The following is a 17,362-nucleotide window of genomic DNA, read 5'->3' as shown; positions in this document are numbered from 1 at the left end:
CACGCCTCAGAGCCCGCATAAATTGTCGCCACATAAAATAAGGCTTCTTATACATCCAGGAATGGATGTATATTAACAAATTAAATTAACTTGACCAGACAAAAAATTAATATCTTGGGTTCATACTGTCTGCAATAAAATAAAAGTCAAAATAAATATAAGAAACACTACAGTTTTTATTCCCATTTTCCATACTGTCTCAACTTTTTTTCTGATATGGGGTTGTATTTTAAAGTTTTTGCTTTTTAACACAGCTGTTTTTCCTAAGAAGAGGAACAGGTTAATTTCAGTTTCCATACATTAAAAAGGTTACTAAGTATTTTGGTCGGAGAATATTCCCCAGAATAACACCTGCATATAGATCAGATGTGTCACTCTAATTAAATTCTACACTACATGGTCAAACATATGGGCTTTTTATGTCCACTGTAAAACAAATTGTATTAAAAGAGAGATATCTATGGGATATTTTCAACTATAACAACAGTCACTCTTCTGAAAGGCACAGGACCATTGAACTATGTCCATTCAATTAAAAGAGCATTTGTATGGCTGGGGACTGATGTGTGTTACAACCTTTTTGGAAAGAAGTATTGAATATGCTGAAAAATTAAATGGGAGACCTTGCAAGTCTGCCCACAACTATGTCTGCTGGGCAACAGAGTACACTGAGATCCTTGAAGAAAACCTGCTTCAGAGCGCTCTTGACCTCATACTGGGGCAAAGGTTTACCTTCCAACATGACAACAATCCGAAGCACACAGCCAAAAGAATAAAGGAGTGGCTTCAGCGAAAGTCTGTAAATGTCCCTAAGTGGCCCAGCCAGAGCCCAGACCTGAATCCGATCGAACATCTGTGGGAGGAGCTGACAAGAGCAATGGACAAAAATGACCAGAAACAAGTGTGCCAAGTTTGTAGCTTCTTTCCCAAGATGCTTTAAAGCTGTAATTGCTGCCAAAGGTGCATCAACCAAATTAGGCTAAGGGTGTGCACAGATATGTAACTTCTAAATAAACATTTTTTGTCAGTAAAATGAAATTGCATATTTTCTAAACCCTGTTTTCACTTCGTAATGATTGGCGATTGTGTGTAGATGTTTAAGAGTGTGCAGCCGTCATAGGTTTGGCAGTTCAGAGAAGCACGGGTCGGCACGGTCTATAATGAGTGTTATTGTGGATATCCAGTAACCCGCGATTATTTTTGTGATGACATGATGACTAATGTCAATGCAACCATTTATAGCGATAAACCATTTATAGCGATAAAAACAGCTTTAGTTTACCGTACGAGTCCATAAGGCTCGGTTGAAGTACTGCTGACGACGCAAATGCCGAGCGCAACGGTGGCGCACGTTCTTCTCAATAAACCCAGTTTATTACAAAGCCGTTTCAGCGTCCTTACGCCAATAACAAACTGGTGCTGATGTGCCAGGAGATATGAGATTTCTTTATTTGTGAAACCGATATGAAAGTATAACAAATCACGAACATCCCTCATTTTAACACAAAAAGGTTGCTATAGCCATAATATTTCGACTTTAATCTCGTAATCATTTTTACTTTAATCTTGTAATCATTTCAACTTTAATCTCAAAATCGAAACTTAAAAAAATATTTTTTAAAGTGGACCTAATAAAATATTTTTTAAAGTTTCGATTTTGAGAATAAATTTGTATAAGTTTTGATTTCGAGAATAAAGTCGAAATTATTAAGAGCATAAAATCTTATAAATTTCGATTTCGAGATTAAAGTCGAAATGATTGCAAGATTAAAGTCGAAATAATTACTAGATTAAAGTCGAAATAATTACAAGATTAAATTCAAAATAATTACGAGTTTAAAGTCGAAATATTATGGCCATAGCAACCTTCTTGTGTTAAAATGAGGGATTCATGATTTGTTATACTTTTATATCGGTTTCACAAATAAAGAAATTCTCAATCTCCTGCACATCAGCACCAGTTTGTTATTAGTATAAGGACAACAAAACAGCTTTGTAATAAATTGTGTTTATATAGAAAAACGTGCGCTCGGCGTCTGGTTTGTCAGCAGTACTTCAACCGAGTCTTATGGACTCGTACGATAAACTAAAGTCATATGGCATCGCTATAAATGATTGCATTGATGGGTTTAGTCGTCATGTCATGTGGATGGAAGTGTACAATACAAACAGCCACTCAAAAATAATCACGGGTTATTGGATAACCACAATAACACTCATTATAAGCTGCCCTCGGCGCCAGGTACTGAGACCCGTGCTTCTCTGAACTGACAAGCCTGCAACGGCTGCACACTCTTTGGCCAAATATTTTTTTACAGTGGCGCTAATAGGCCGTCCTATTGTTGTACTAATACGCGGTCGTATATTAGGACCACTGTAAAAAGAAATATTTGTAAATTTTAATTTCGAGAATCAAGTCGAAATTATTTCTAGATTAAAGTCGGCTTTAGTTAACCGTACGAGTCCATAAGGCTTGGTTGAGGTAATGGCGACGACGCAGACGCCGAGCCACCAGTGGCGCACGTTCTTCTAAATAAACTCATTTACAAAGCAGTTTCATCGTCCTTATGCTATAACAAACTGGTGCTGATATGCAGAAGATTGGGAATTTTTTATTTGTGAAACCAATACAAAAGTATAACTTTACCAAATTATGAACATCCCTTATTTAACACAAGGAAGTTGCTATAGCCGACTTTAATCTCGAAATCATTTTGACTTTATTCTCGAAATCGAAACTCAAAAAACGTAAATCTCATTTGTCTTTTTTACTGTAAGTTTATTTCACTTTTTATTGTAACACCCCACCCCCCTTCAATGTTTCAATGTATGGCTACAGCCGTGGTTGGTTCTACCTTTTTTAACAGTAATGTTAGGATGGTCTTGCTGATAGATCAGCTTGTTTAAGTTAGCTGTTCGACCAGCTAGCTACCATTATTTGCTGGTAGACCCGCTAAACCATTAACAGTGAACAGCTAAAGCATCAAGATGTTTTTGCACAGTAATCAAATAGTATGCGCGCAATAGACTACCTGATAAAATCTAAAGTAAAGGTGAGTGTACCTATTTGCGGTGTAATAAACATTTGCTGACACATGAAGTAAGTGGCCGTTTGTGTGTGTAGCTTAATATGCTTGTTGCTGATTCATTATTGAAAGTTGGTTTAGAGTTACTGAGCCGGTTACCATGGCTGCAATTTACAACAAGCTGGGGCAAAGAGAGTTGAGACATCTCCTTAATCCTCGTGTGCATTCAGCATAATTCAAATAATTATAGGCAATTATATCCTAGTTTCCAATTAAATTTCTAAACGTCGTATACTGCGTTTCAGCAAGTCCATCCGCAATGGGCGCGGATTTGGAGAATGGATTAAGCATGCACCTTGGTGATTGCACATGGTTACTTTGATGGCTGGGATGTTGAAGAAAATCAACGCAGTTTTACGGCCAAATCGGAGTCCGCACGCGCGGGGGGGCTACCACAGCGCGTGCACGGTTAGGCTGGTGCGCAGCGCTTCCACGCTGGCGGTGAGTGAGAGGAGTCGCGCGGAACTGACTCTGAAGCGGAGCGCGAGCGTTGTGAGCGTGCAGTCCGGGACAGCGCTTTACAATCGAGAGGAGCATGTGTGGCGTTACTCAAAAAACCAAGAGTGTCTGCACTATCTGCAGGAGCTGGTTGAGCTCAGAAGACGCTACACAAAGTGTGTCAGCGACTTTAAGTATGGGGAAAGGAAAAAAGATGCCTCAAGCAAGAAGAAACCTGCAACGCAGCCTCCACAGCACGAAGACGCGCAGGCAAGGCTCTAACGTTTCCTTAATTTTTACTGAATTTGTACTCAGTTGCGAGCCTGAGTCACCCGGTAACAGTAAAGACAAAACAGGAATACACACAGGACAGGCCCAAGTTCTCAAGGCATCACAATCACACATTATCTCACTAACTCACGTCTTGGAACCGTTAACAAAAGCCAGTTCACCTTTTGCATGTTTTGAACGGTGGAAAAAAACTCACACAGACCCGGCTGCGTGCAGACTATATGCAGACTCAGTTCCCAGTTTACCATGACTGGGTTTATGGTTTACTCGGTATGTTCTTTTCCTCCAGGTAGTTTGATTTTCTCACACTTTCTAAAACATACCAGTAGGTGTAATGTCTATTGTAAAGTGCTTCTGGTCATGTGGGTAAATGAATGAGTCTGTGAGTTCCTGTATTAGGTGTATTCTTACCATACACCAATTCTTCTGTAAAAGTTCCTGTGACCTTGACCAGGCAAAAGGGGTTTCTAATGAACCCACTTCAATACATTCATAAAAAAGCTACTGAAACTGATTGTGCCTACTGACAATCTATCTAACAGTTACCTTTGATCAAATCTCTTATAGCATATGAGCCCACAACCATTTGCCCAACCAATACCTAATGAAGAGGACACCCTGCAGTTCTTTGACGAAGTCATAGCAAGCTGTGACTCAGAGCACTCCAGAAAACCACATGTAGATGATGGCCATGAAGATGTGGACTTTATTGGTATGAATAACTAGACAATATTTCAACCAACTTTATTAATTGTATGACATTTTATTACTTAAACCATATTGTATGAGCTGTCGAAAAACTGCAACGTGAAATTAACTAGCCAAAACCGCATTGTATACATGGATTTACAAACATGACAAACATGACAAGTCAGTATTATGTACAACTATCTGGTATGTACATTTGTTTGTAATTATACTAGCTATACCACACAAATGAACTTTGTGGCTGTGCAATTACTGACTGTAGTCAGTCTGTTGCTATGTGATTTATCAAGTGGAAGGGACTCCCACTGACCAGACAATGTTTGGGTGGTGTACCATTCTCAGCACTGCAATTACACTAAATTGATAATGGCATTGTGGTGTGTGTTGTTCTGGTTTTAGTGTATCAGGTGTTTAATAAACTTACTGGCCTTTTTATTAGGAACACATACCTTGTTAGCATTCATTGAAGGTATACAGATAGAGATTAGAGCAAATTAATATCTAATCGTTTTATTTCTCTGTGCATATTGCAGTCTGCATGCACCACCCAGCACTAATCTGTAAGAAGAGACACTCTAAAAAAATAAGCCATAGATGTATTAAGCAGATAGGGACGATAAAGCACTCAGTTTAGAGAAGAGACTAATTCACTCTTTTGTTACTTTTGCTACTTCATTTATCATGATTTCTTTCTTTATTTTCTCTAGTGGCTACAAGTACCTGCCAGCATGATCTCCACTCTAACTGGGTTTTGAGAGACCCTCGGCGGATCTCCATAAATGAGTCCAGAATGAAGCATGCAGAAGTAGAAGCTAGTGAAAATGTTTGGAGGAAAGCAGAAAGCGCAAACACAGGCAGCTTAAGACGTCTGCAAAGAAACCCCATTCACCTGCCAAAAGTGGTGGAAAGTGCCCTACAGACCTTGCGCTTCAAACCTAAACTTAATTTAAAAAAAGTATAATACATAAAAACTGTTTTAGCAAAGTGATCCTAATAACAATTCACTTTAAATCCAACCCCCATTTCCAGAAACAATGGGATGAAAGTAAAAGAAAATTCTATTAAGTTTTCACTGATTAACATATTTGTACTTGTAAATATAAACACGTTTTAAACTGAATGTCTGCAACACAAAAAGATGTGATGGGGCAATGTGTGTGTCCTTCTAGACCTCAAATGGCATTGCCTGAGAAACTGTCATATTTAGGACCCTACTAAATTTACGGGGAAAATACTTTCACTTAATTTCATGGACCTCGTTTTTAAAAAATCCCAGATTTCATGGATTTTTAAACGAAAGTGCCACATTTTACGGCAGTCATTAAATAACACTCAATGATAGATGATGGATGATAGAATCAATGGAAGCTACAATACACAGCACAGCCTACCTTAATAGCTCCCTCTCAAATACGAAAATTCTCATTCGTGTTTTGACACTCCAGTGTCCACAGAATTGGTTGTGAGTTTTCCAAACTCAGTTACCCGAGTAAGTAGTGTTTTTAGGTGCTTTAGACTTTGACATCTTGGACATTTTGTCTAACCAACTGCTAATGTAACCGCGTGTCTTTAGAGTTTGCTGAGTTTATAAATAAATAAATAAACTGTATACATACAAAATATCATAAGCATAATACTTTACTGGCTTGTTCTTTTGAGGTGTAGCACAAAGATGATCAAGTGTGTAGAGAAGCATTCCCATTGACTATGGAATCTTCAACGGGACAAAATGTCATGCCTTAAGCCAATGATTGCAAGTAAACTTTTATCATACTTTTTAAAAAAATTAAAAAAGTTTACTAATAAATACAGTTTACTACTAATAAGTTTCATTTAATTTAATATACTTTTCAAATACCTGTTCAAATAGATGTGTGATGTATTTTTGCAAAGTAGGCTAAACATCTGCTGTAGTAATTGACTTAAAGTGCACTTCTAACACATTATTGCATGTAATTAATTGATTTCAAATTATGCTGTAATTGTACTTGCAAAGAATACACTCTGTAAAAATTCAATGTACAAAAGGACATTAAACCGTAACCTGTGTAAACTGCATTAGATAAATGCTTTTAAAAAATACAATTAATTAGGTGTCTCCTTGCGTTTCACCTAATAAGCTCTTATGATAAGAAGTTGACGAATGAATATTTCAAGTATACTGTCAAGTGATTAGAGCTCACACTAATGCTAAACAGTTTATTTAACATACTATCAGTATTACAGATCAATTTGAATTAGTAATTAAAGCAGATTTTAACAACATGTAGAACATTCACTTGAACAACATGCTGGTATACATTTAAAAATTATGAAAAAGGAAAATTATAAAATATGAAAAGAAATCCTAGCCATTAAAAAGTATTTTTAATAGAAAAGCTGATGGAACACAAGTGTGCCTCTGTCCCAACACACACATGCCTGTGTCCCAACTTTTCTGAGTGTGTTGCAGGCATCAGATTCAAACATTTATATTTACAAACTACATTGAAGTTGATCAGTGAAAACAACGGAAATCTTTCTAAATTTGTCTGTCAAATACATTTATTTAAATAATAATTAAAAAAATTCTTCTTTTTATTGCATTTTACAAAATGCCCCAACTTTTCTGAAAATTAAAAAAAAACCTAAAGAAGAATCCAAGACATGCAAATTTTGTAACAGCATTTTAAATTATTAATCTTCATTCAGGGCAGCATGTGGCTCAGTGAGTAGCACTGTTGCTTCACAGCTCTGGTTTCACCCCTGCCAAAGACATGCAGTCAGGCTAACTAAAGATAGTAAATTGCCGCTAGGTATGAGTGTGTGTTAGTATAAATCGGATAAAGCAGTGGTGAAACAGACAATGAAAAAATTAATAATTTTAGTCTACTAGTATATTTGGGCAATCTCTGACTTGTGTCACTGGTCACACTTTGTCACACCTTTGTCTCCCTATGTATTAGATATGGAATAAAACCTAAAGATCTAGTTTACACACCGCTACTGTTGCAGTATGAAATCATTTTTCATATAACCTATTTAATTTTTTTAAATATATTTTAAAGTCGATTTACTGGTGAGACAGACTCACTTAGTGTTTTGAAATAAGCCTTTGAAAAGGAAACAGGAGTACATGTGCACTGTAGTTGAGCAGTTGTTTTCTTGTTCTCAGGAAAGGGGAAACGGGCTTTTTTAAGAGCAAGATAATGAAACCTGCTGAAACAAGTAGAAGCAGGTGACAGCTGGTTCCACTCAAGTTTCAACTTTTGCTATAAACAAAATACAATTATTTTATTGGTGTTAATATATAGGCTTTTACTTTTTAATAATAAAATACACTACATATCATGTACCAAAAAGTGTAACAAAAGTGGTACTGTGGCTTAAATTGCAGATCATTTTAATACTGGGGTGTGTATATGGGTTGGGGTGGGAATTGACCACCCAGAGTTAAGAATTGCCCACAATGAGGAATCATCTGCCAATCCAATAAAAATCCTGAAAAAAAATCAACTCAAATCAAATCAAAAATCAAAGCAACTTTACAGAATCCAGGACCAACAAACCCCTGTTGAGCAAGCCAAGGAAAACAATTGGAAAGGACAACAAGGAATATCTCCCTTGAAATTACAGGATGTAACCTTGAAAGGAACTCATCCTCCTTTCGTGGCCTGGATAATAATTTGAATAAACAGGATTCACACAAACCATACATACACAAAATTAAATTTAACTAAAAGTTATATTTAGCAAAAAGAATAAACAAGCAATTGGAGTTTTTCATGATTCAGTCCAGTCTGTGATAAAGTCCATAGTGAGTTCTGGACATGTTCGGTGCAAACACGTCAGGTTCCCTTCATATCTAGCAGGAGTAGCATTGTTCTCAACCTGCAGGCTTTAACCTCAGATGGGTAAACAGGTTTCCATCAGAACCACCTGAGGGTGAACAATGAAAAAGGTAGTTAAAATGTGATATAAAATCATTAAGAGTAAAGTGTAAATTTTGCAGAAAACAACATGAGACTCTGGCACCTCTAATTATTACAGCAAAACTAAAAGGGAGAGCCAGTAGGTAACACAGTCATGAGGTCTTTCACAGGACATCAGTGCCCACCTTTAACAAACCTGAGTTATCGGACAAGAGAGGAAGAATGACAGCAACCCCACACACCTGATCACCAAAATTTTCTATGACCTAGAACCCCCAAGCTCTGCGCCTTTGTCTATAGTCAGGGTGGGCAGTTCTGGTCCTTGGGGTCAGAAACCAGGTGCAGCCAGAAGCCAACACGTAGCGGCCAGCAAATCCAACAAACATGAGAGCGCCAGACCTGCCCAGACCCCAGACACCCTGGATCAGAGCCACACATCTCTGGTTTGAAAAGACTAATCAAAAGCATGATTAAGTAAATATGTTTTTGAACTGGACTGTGTCTGAATCCCAAGCAGAGGAAGGGAGATAATTCCAAAATTGTGGGGCTATGTAAGAAAATGCTCTTCCACCAGCCTTAAATCTTTAAATTTTTGGAACTATAAGTAACCCAGCACCCTGTGAACAAAGTAAACATGCTGGGTTGTAGTGCTCAAAAAGTTTACACAAATACTGTGGAGCCAGGCCATGTAGAGCTTTATAGGTTATTAAAAGTATTTTGTAATTAATGCGGAATTTAATTGGCAGACAGTGTAGAGATGACAAAACAGGACTAATATGATCAAACTTTCTAGTTCTAGTTAGCACTTTAGTATTTTGAACCAACTGGAGTTTGTTTATGGATCTACCAGAGCATCCAGCGAGAAGAGCATTGCAACATTCTAACCGTGAAGTTATAAACACATAGTATATTTCTTATTTTAGAAGTATTGAAAGTATGCGTATTAACGTGTGCATCAAAGGAGAGATCTTAATCAATTGTGACCAGTGATGGCATAGTTACCTGGAAAAAGTAATCTGATTACTGATTACTCCTTTAAAAAGTAACTTAGTTACTTTATGGATTACTTGATTTTAAAAGTAACTAAGTTAGATTACAAGTTACTTTATTAGTTATATAATGCGGAATATTTCAAAGATATTCCTTTGCAATACTTTATCATTTGGCTGCCAACTTGTGTGTACTGATGAGACTCAATTGAATCCCAGAACATGCTAGTGTGAATGCATGGAAAAATTTTTTTAATTTTCTTTCAAGAATATGATACAGACTGACCAACACTATTACGCTAAATCAGCATTGAAAATTGACTTTACTTTTAATAGCCTTCTACAATGCTGGAGCTTCTTAAAACGGAAGATTTTCTTTTAAATAGAAGTGTTATTTACCTGCTATTAAATTGTTTTCCAACAAAATCTGGCCACCCCCTGGCTCCGCCCCTGCCAAGAAGAAAGCAAAAATATCTTTTCACTAAGGAAAATGACAAAAATAGTAACGCACAGTAACTTGGATAAGTAACTTTAATCTGATTACTGGATTGGAAATAGTAACGCGTTAGATTACTCGTTACTGAAAAATGTGGTCAGATTAGAGTAACGCGTTACTAACAGACCATCAGTGATTGTGACACCCAAAATTTTTACATCTGAGCTGGTAGTAAAAGAGAAAGTGTTAAGGTTTAGCACCAGGTTAGACAACTTGTCTCTCTGATCTTTAGATCCAAGTTTTATACCTGTTTTATACCTCTGGTGCTACACTATCTAAGGTTGTGCGGAATACGGACTCTAAATGGTAAGTTGCCTGTTGTCATGGCTGGATTACTGACCGGGCCAGTGGGGCCAGCGCCCAGGGGCCCTTGAGGTCAGGGGGCCCCGGGGGGGCCCTGGCCCAAAACATTTTGCGATGCCTATCAACATTTATGATACAATATATTTTTATTTCCGAGGGCCCTCCATTTTAAGGATCCTCTGACTATTAGGGACTTTGACCCCAGGGCCTCTTGGGGGCCCTAGCCATGCTTTTGGGCCCTAGCCATGCTTTTGGGGGCCCTAGCCATGCTTTTGGGCCTCTTATGAAAATGGATGAGGCGTTGTGGCACTGCTCTGACTTCGACTTCTGGCTATTAGGGGTCCTAGGAAAGAGGGGGGCATATTTTTAGAGGGCCCTGGTTATGAGAGCCCCTACCAGGGGGCCCTAGAGAAGAGCAGGGCATACCATTAGAGGGCCCTTGATCACGAGGGCCCCTGCTATGGGGCCCTTGACTTCCATAGAAGTCGTTTACCATGGCTCCTTGACTTTCTAGGGACCTACAAATTGCCAGGCAAGCTACCATATTTCATAACAGACGTTTTGTTGCAAATATGCGATTCAGGCCCTTACTTAATGTTTCTAAATTTGTATTGTTTCAAAATTATTATGTTCAATTTCTCTTAAGCGCAGAGACACAAATTAATTTAGCAAATTTGCAATTATTTAAATTTAAGACGAGCAATTTGTCTGATGAATGCTATCTTTGACACCGATTAAATTGAGTGAATTTGGCCAAGGGTGTGATTTCACTTATGTGAAAACAACAAGCCATTTGACTAGTTTCATGTTTCCCCTTAAACAACAGTAAAGAGACCAGTGGTCACTCTAGCTCTAAAGGAATGCATGAAAGGAAAAGTGCCTTTTCATACAACAGAACTGCAAGCTAATTTTACTGAGTAGCACAATTTTGGTTTGGTGACAGATGATGAAACAGCAAGTGGTTTTGTTGTAGTAGCTGTGGCTGTGTATGCATGTAACCCTGATATTTTGTTTGAGGATTATTTATTGGAAAACATATTTTATTCAGCTTGTTATTCAATGACTATTCAATGACAGTTTGACATGACTTGACATGTTTCAAGGCAGTGTGAAGGGGTCTCGACAATAATTAAACTTGATTTACTATCATTAACACAGCATTTTTTATATACTCAAAACCTTCCCCCTGTCACCCTCTCCATGCCTCTCTCTCTCTCACACACACACACACACACACAAAACAGCATTTTTTGTAGTAGATAGTGGCTGCCCCTCCCCCACTCTCTCACTCAGTGGTGAAAAATTGTTACATTGCCCTAAATTCCCACGGGGGCTGAGCCAATCAGGTGTTGCGAGAACTTCCAAGTGAATATGCAAGATCTATATAAAACCCCCTGCCAGTATCAAAACTCCTCACATTCAGACAGTTCAGCTTGCGAACTTGCTCTGTGCTTTTACTACAACTTTTACCTTGCTATTACCAGATCAGCAACCAACAGCCTTTTTAAAGGCTCATTGCCCTTTATACTGCATTATATTATTTTATAAAATATATAAATATTTTTATATTATATTATACTATACTATATTGCATATATTCTGTTACATTCTTTTCATAGTCTTTTCAAAGGCTTATATATTATATTATATTAAATTACATGAATAATATATTATATATAGTAATATAATATTATAACTTTGAAAGGTTCACAGCCTTTTTCAAGGCTAGTGTAACGTTGCTAACTAGCAACTCACAGCTTTTTTAAAAGCTTATTGTTATTTGCATATTACATTATTGATAATAGTAGAAGTGTAAGCTTTATAATATTAGTACATACATACAATACATTTACAATAACAACAATTTATAGCTAAATAGTTATAGGTCAGCCTTTTTTTATTACATATTGTATCTGGTTCTACAATTTTGTGATTGTATTTTTTTCCTGAACATACAACATAGAAACAACATAGTAAGTATTGGATAGGAATAGGAATTTGCAAGACAAGCTTCTATATTTGCATCTTAAGAGACACTTGCCATTAATAACATGGATCCCAAACAAAAAAGTGGTGCCTCAAAAAGAAAAGCAAAAAAAGATTAAGGAAGCAAATCAGGCAGATTTCCTGAAAAGCGTTCCTTTGATCTCAAACTTCTTTGAGAAACCGCTGGATATGAGTGAGACAAGTATTGCTAATGTTAGCAGTGATCGGAGTTCTAGCAATAAAGATGTGATCACCACTGGCTTAGTGTCACCTGTCAGTGACTATGTACCTTTGCAGACCCAGTCAGGTGCAGAGCAGGAATGCCAGCCCTGCCAGGCTACCACAGACCAGCAGCAGAAAGACCATGAAAGGAAAGTTGCAGGTGTGTCAGACCCACAATCAGACCAGCCAGCTGCATCGTGTGAGTGTAGTTTTTCAAATGAGGAGGGCAAGGACCCCAACTCCTGGTGTGAAACGGTCAACGACCCTGCTTTATGGCCCAGTACCATTACCGACCAAGCCAAGTCGATTCTTGTTAGTAGAGGAGAAGCTGCATTTCAAAACAGAAGTGCTAAGTACCCAGCCTCAGTCAGGGATAGAGGCATTGGGGGTACCAGTAGGAGCTTTACAAATGCTCTACTCAGTTGCTCTCTACCCAACGGGCAAACTGTGACTAGGCAGTGGCTACTTTACTCTCCTTCAACTGGCTGTGTGTATTGTTTTGCTTGCAAACTGTTTTCCAGTAAGCACAATACTTTTGTTCATGGATTTTCTGACTGGAAACATTCAGAGCGGATTGGTGAGCATGAGGGGAGTGTGGAGCATAGGGCTTGCATGCTAGCATTATATAATCGCTCCAGAGGCACAGCAACAATTGATTCTGATATTGTCAAACAAATTGATGCAGAAAGACAATACTGGCGGGAAGTTTTGAAAAGAGTTGTTGCAGTCATCCAGTTTTTGGGGGAGAGGGGACTTGCTTTCAGGGGAGATGATGAGCTATTAGGATCAGTCCACAATGGTAATTTTTTGGGCATCATAGAACTCTTAGCCAAATTTGACCCATTCCTAGCTGAGCACCTCCAAAGGTTTGGAGGTAAGGGAAAAGGTTCTGTGTCCTACTTATCATCGACAGTGTGTGACGAATTTATCCATTTGATGGGACAGAGAACAAAGCAGGCAATTGTTAATGAGATCAAAGAATCAAAATACTTCTCTGTTATAGTTGACTCCACTCCAGACCTTGCTCATGTAGACCAACTTACTTTTATTTTCAGGTTTGTTAATAATGACAGACATGTAGTTGAGCGTATTCTAGCTTTTGAGCCTATTGAAAACCATAGTGGGGACAGTTTGGCAGAGTGTGTCGTTGCTATGGTGGAGAATCTGGGCCTAGACTTATCCAACTGTAGGGGCCAGTCATATGATAATGCAAGTAACATGTCGGGAAAGTACAATGGAGTCCAAGCTCATCTTAAACAAAGAAACCCTTTGATTTGTTATGTCCCCTGTGCAGCACATTCACTGAATTTAGTTGGTGTCAATGCTGTTGACTTTGTACAGGCAATGTACACATTTTGTGCATCATCTACACACAGGTGGGGAAAGGTTTTCCGTGATACTGATATCAAACTCACACTGAAATCACTGTCAGGTACTCGATGGAGCGCACGAGCTGAGTCAACTAAGGCTCTTTGGAAATATTATGCACAACTGAGAGAGGCATTGAATGATATGTCTAAAGATATGGAGGAAAAATGTGTAACTCGAAGTAAAGCCTCTGCACTCTGTGACAAATTGGACACGTTGGAGATGGCCTTCATGGCATACTTCTGGGACACAATACTACAGAGGTTCCAAGCCACAAGCCAACTCTTTGCCCAGGGGCCCAGACTATCCTTAATCCGTCCTTGCCTGCCACACCCATTTTTATCCCCCTTTTTTGCCCCATTCACTTCTATTCATTTTTTTAAAGGCAGGTTGATCTACTGAACTTCTTCTTCTATCACATGCCTGTGTAAAAGTATTCACACCCACACAAACTACATGGCCAAAAGTATTCAAACACCATGAAATGCATGACCAAAAGTGTTCGGACAGCACCAACTGCATGACCAAAAGTATTCGGACACCTACCATTGCTGAGCGGCAATAACACTTGCATTTTCTTTAGTAAATGCACCTCACTGGTTTTAATTTGGTCTTTTTTCAGCCCGCAGACCTTAATGGCCAATTTTGTCTGCTGCAGACACTGCCAATTGTGCCCACTAGGGGGCGCCCAGATGACAGTAGCAGAGCTTAAATTAGAATTTGGGGCGTGTAGAGTCCCAGCGCTGGTGTGCTGTGCCACCTGGGCACTCTGTTTTGGATTTACACAGTTAAGCAAGTAGCCTATAGCTATGCTAGTGTAAAGCTTATAATGGGGAAGGTGGCATTTCCATGATTGATTTCATAAATTCAATAAACCTCTTAAAAGGAATAGTAAAGTTAGATTGAATTTAGGACTACTAAATATTAGATTGCTGGCGTGTAAAACTGAAATTTTTAATGAAATTATCACAGATAACTGTCTTAGTGCATTTTGTTTAACTGAAACTTGAAATCTAGGTTTAAATGAAGCAGCTTCTCCGGGATACAGTTATGAACATAAGCCACGTCTTAACGGTCGTGGAAAACAAGTAGCCACAATTTATGACATAGGTCTCACTGTAAAAACAACTCATATAACTAACTCATTTGAAGTTCTAGTTGCTGACATAGCCAATCAATAAAAAAAAAACTTATGTGAGTTAGCTGATTACTATTTACCAGCCTCATGGTCCTCATTCAGAATTTCTTCAAGAATTATCTGATTTTCTCATGGTATTAACATAGCCAGTATGATTGTATTACCACAAAGTGATCTGATCTCAGATCACTCCCTCATAATATATGATGTGTCCTTATCTAATGATATACAGCTACCACATTGCTTTGAATCTAAGCGCACTATCAGGTCTGCAACTGCAGCAGCATTCATAAACAGCCTACCAGAATGACCAATTATGTCACCATCAGAGCCTAAAGAGCTACAACAGGCAAGGACGGATTAAGGATAGTCTGGGCCCCTGGGCAAAGAGTTGAAAGTTTCGATCCGAAACTTGTCCTTTCCGTTAAATGCTACACCTGGCTCTGCACTATCATCAGACATAATTTTGCGCTTCTTTGTACGCTGGAGGTCATGCCTGTACTCTTGGGAGACAGCAGTGGTGACATTTAAAGCTGCCCCTTCAAACACCTCAAAGTTATCTCTCTGTGCTGCCACAAAGTCTTGTAAAGACAAGAGAAGTTGTGTAGCTGTACATATGTCAATATCATGCTTCTGCAGCTGCAGGCTTGTGGCTTGGAACCTCTGTAGTATTGTGTCCCAGAAGTATGCCATGAAGGCCATCTCCAACGTGTCCAATTTGTCACAGAGTGCAGAGGCTTTACTTCGAGTTACACATTTTTCCTCCATATCTTTAGACATATCATTCAATGCCTCTCTCAGTTGTGCATAATATTTCCAAAGAGCCTTAGTTGACTCAGCTCGTGCGCTCCATCGAGTACCTGACAGTGATTTTAGTGTGAGTTTGATATCAGTATCACGGAAAACCTTTCCCCACCTGTGTGTAGATGATGCACAAAATGTGTACATTGCCTGTACAAAGTCAACAGCATTGACACCAACTAAATTCAGTGAATGTGCTGCACAGGGGACATAACAAATCAAAGGGTTTCTTTGTTTAAGATGAGCTTGGACTCCATTGTACTTTCCCGACATGTTACTTGCATTATCATATGACTGGCCCCTACAGTTGGATAAGTCTAGGCCCAGATTCTCCACCATAGCAACGACACACTCTGCCAAACTGTCCCCACTATGGTTTTCAATAGGCTCAAAAGCTAGAAAACGCTCAACTACATGTCCGTCATTATTAACAAACCTGAAAATAAAAGTAAGTTGGTCCACATGAGCAAGGTCTGGAGTGGAGTCAACTATAACAGAGAAGTATTTTGATTCTTTGATCTCATTAACAATTGCCTGCTTTGTTCTCTGTCCCATCAAATGGATAAATTCTTCACACACTGTCGATGATAAGTAGGACACAGAACCTTTTCCCTTACCTTCAAACCTTTGGAGGTGCTCAGCTAGGAATGGGTCAAATTTGGCTAAGAGTTCTATGATGCCCAAAAAATTACCATTGTGGGCTGATCCTAATAGCTCATCATCTCCCCTGAAAGCAAGTCCCCTCTCCCCCAAAAACTGGATGACTGCAACAACTCTTTTCAAAACTTCCCGCCAGTATTGTCTTTCTGCATCAATTTGTTTGACAATATCAGAATCAATTGTTGCTGTGCCTCTGGAGCGATTATATAATGCTAGCATGCAAGCCCTATGCTCCACACTCCCCTCATGCTCACCAATCCGCTCTGAATGTTTCCAGTCAGAAAATCCATGAACAAAAGTATTGTGCTTACTGGAAAACAGTTTGCAAGCAAAACAATACACACAGCCAGTTGAAGGAGAGTAAAGTAGCCACTGCCTAGTCACAGTTTGCCCGTTGGGTAGAGAGCAACTGAGTAGAGCATTTGTAAAGCTCCTACTGGTACCCCCAATGCCTCTATCCCTGACTGAGGCTGGGTACTTAGCACTTCTGTTTTGAAATGCAGCTTCTCCTCTACTAACAAGAATCGACTTGGCTTGGTCGGTAATGGTACTGGGCCATAAAGCAGGGTCGTTGACCGTTTCACACCAGGAGTTGGGGTCCTTGCCCTCCTCATTTGAAAAACGACACTCACACGATGCAGCTGGCTGGTCTGATTGTGGGTCTGACACACCTGCAACTTTCCTTTCATGGTCTTTCTGCTGCTGGTCTGTGGTAGCCTGGCAGGGCTGGCATTCCTGCTCTGCACCTGACTGGGTCTGCAAAGGTACATAGTCACTGACAGGTGACACTAAGCCAGTGGTGATTACATCTTCATTGCTAGAACTCTGATCACTGCTAACATTAGCAATACTTGTCTCACTCATATCCAGCGGTTTCTCAAAGAAGTTTGAGATCAAAGGAACGCTTTTCAGGAAATCTGCCTGATTTGCTTGCTTAATCTTTTTTGCTTTTCTTTTTGAGGCAC

At 39.0% G+C, this 17,362-nt stretch overlaps 1 protein-coding gene and 1 long non-coding RNA gene across 3 annotated transcripts in view; one reads left to right on the top strand and one right to left on the bottom strand.

Moving 5' to 3' along the window:
• Positions 1 to 3,416: 3,416 nt before the first annotated feature.
• On the top strand, positions 3,417 to 5,484 carry LOC134323822 (uncharacterized protein C13orf42). Its single transcript, XM_063005353.1, has 3 exons — positions 3,417 to 3,794; positions 4,383 to 4,527; positions 5,231 to 5,484. The coding sequence occupies exons 1-3, from the start codon at positions 3,417 to 3,419 to the stop codon at positions 5,482 to 5,484; spliced, it is 777 nt and encodes a 258-aa protein (XP_062861423.1).
• Positions 5,485 to 8,228: 2,744 nt separating this feature from the next.
• The window catches only part of LOC134323882 (uncharacterized), a 31,813-nt gene continuing 22,679 nt past the window's right edge, over positions 8,229 to 17,362 (bottom strand). Inside the window, exons 1-2 of one of the 2 annotated variants that reach the window (XR_010014125.1) lie at positions 9,823 to 9,867; positions 8,229 to 8,441 (exon numbers count right to left, since the gene is read on the bottom strand). This is a non-coding gene — a long non-coding RNA (uncharacterized LOC134323882). Of the gene's footprint in view, positions 8,442 to 9,822; positions 9,868 to 17,362 lie in introns of those variants that run through there. The other variant, XR_010014124.1, reaches the window with a different exon arrangement.

The sequence above is a fragment of the Trichomycterus rosablanca genome, chromosome 12, assembly GCF_030014385.1.
Source record: "Trichomycterus rosablanca isolate fTriRos1 chromosome 12, fTriRos1.hap1, whole genome shotgun sequence".
In the NCBI taxonomy this organism is placed as follows: domain Eukaryota; kingdom Metazoa; phylum Chordata; class Actinopteri; order Siluriformes; family Trichomycteridae; genus Trichomycterus; species Trichomycterus rosablanca.
Note: the sequence above shows the minus strand (reverse complement) of the source record. Positions and strands in the feature narration are given on the sequence as shown.

What these genes read in the sequence shown, in the direction of transcription:
- LOC134323822 (XM_063005353.1), top strand. Translation starts at nt 3,417, where the DNA reads ATGTTGAAGAAAATCAACGCAGTTTTACGGCCAAATCGGAGTCCGCAC. An exon ending in CACAGCACGAAGACGCGCAG is followed by an intron (nt 3,795 to 4,382) that starts GCAAGGCTCTAA and finishes AATCTCTTATAG; the next exon opens with CATATGAGCCCACAACCATT. An exon ending in TGAAGATGTGGACTTTATTG is followed by an intron (nt 4,528 to 5,230) that starts GTATGAATAACT and finishes TATTTTCTCTAG; the next exon opens with TGGCTACAAGTACCTGCCAG.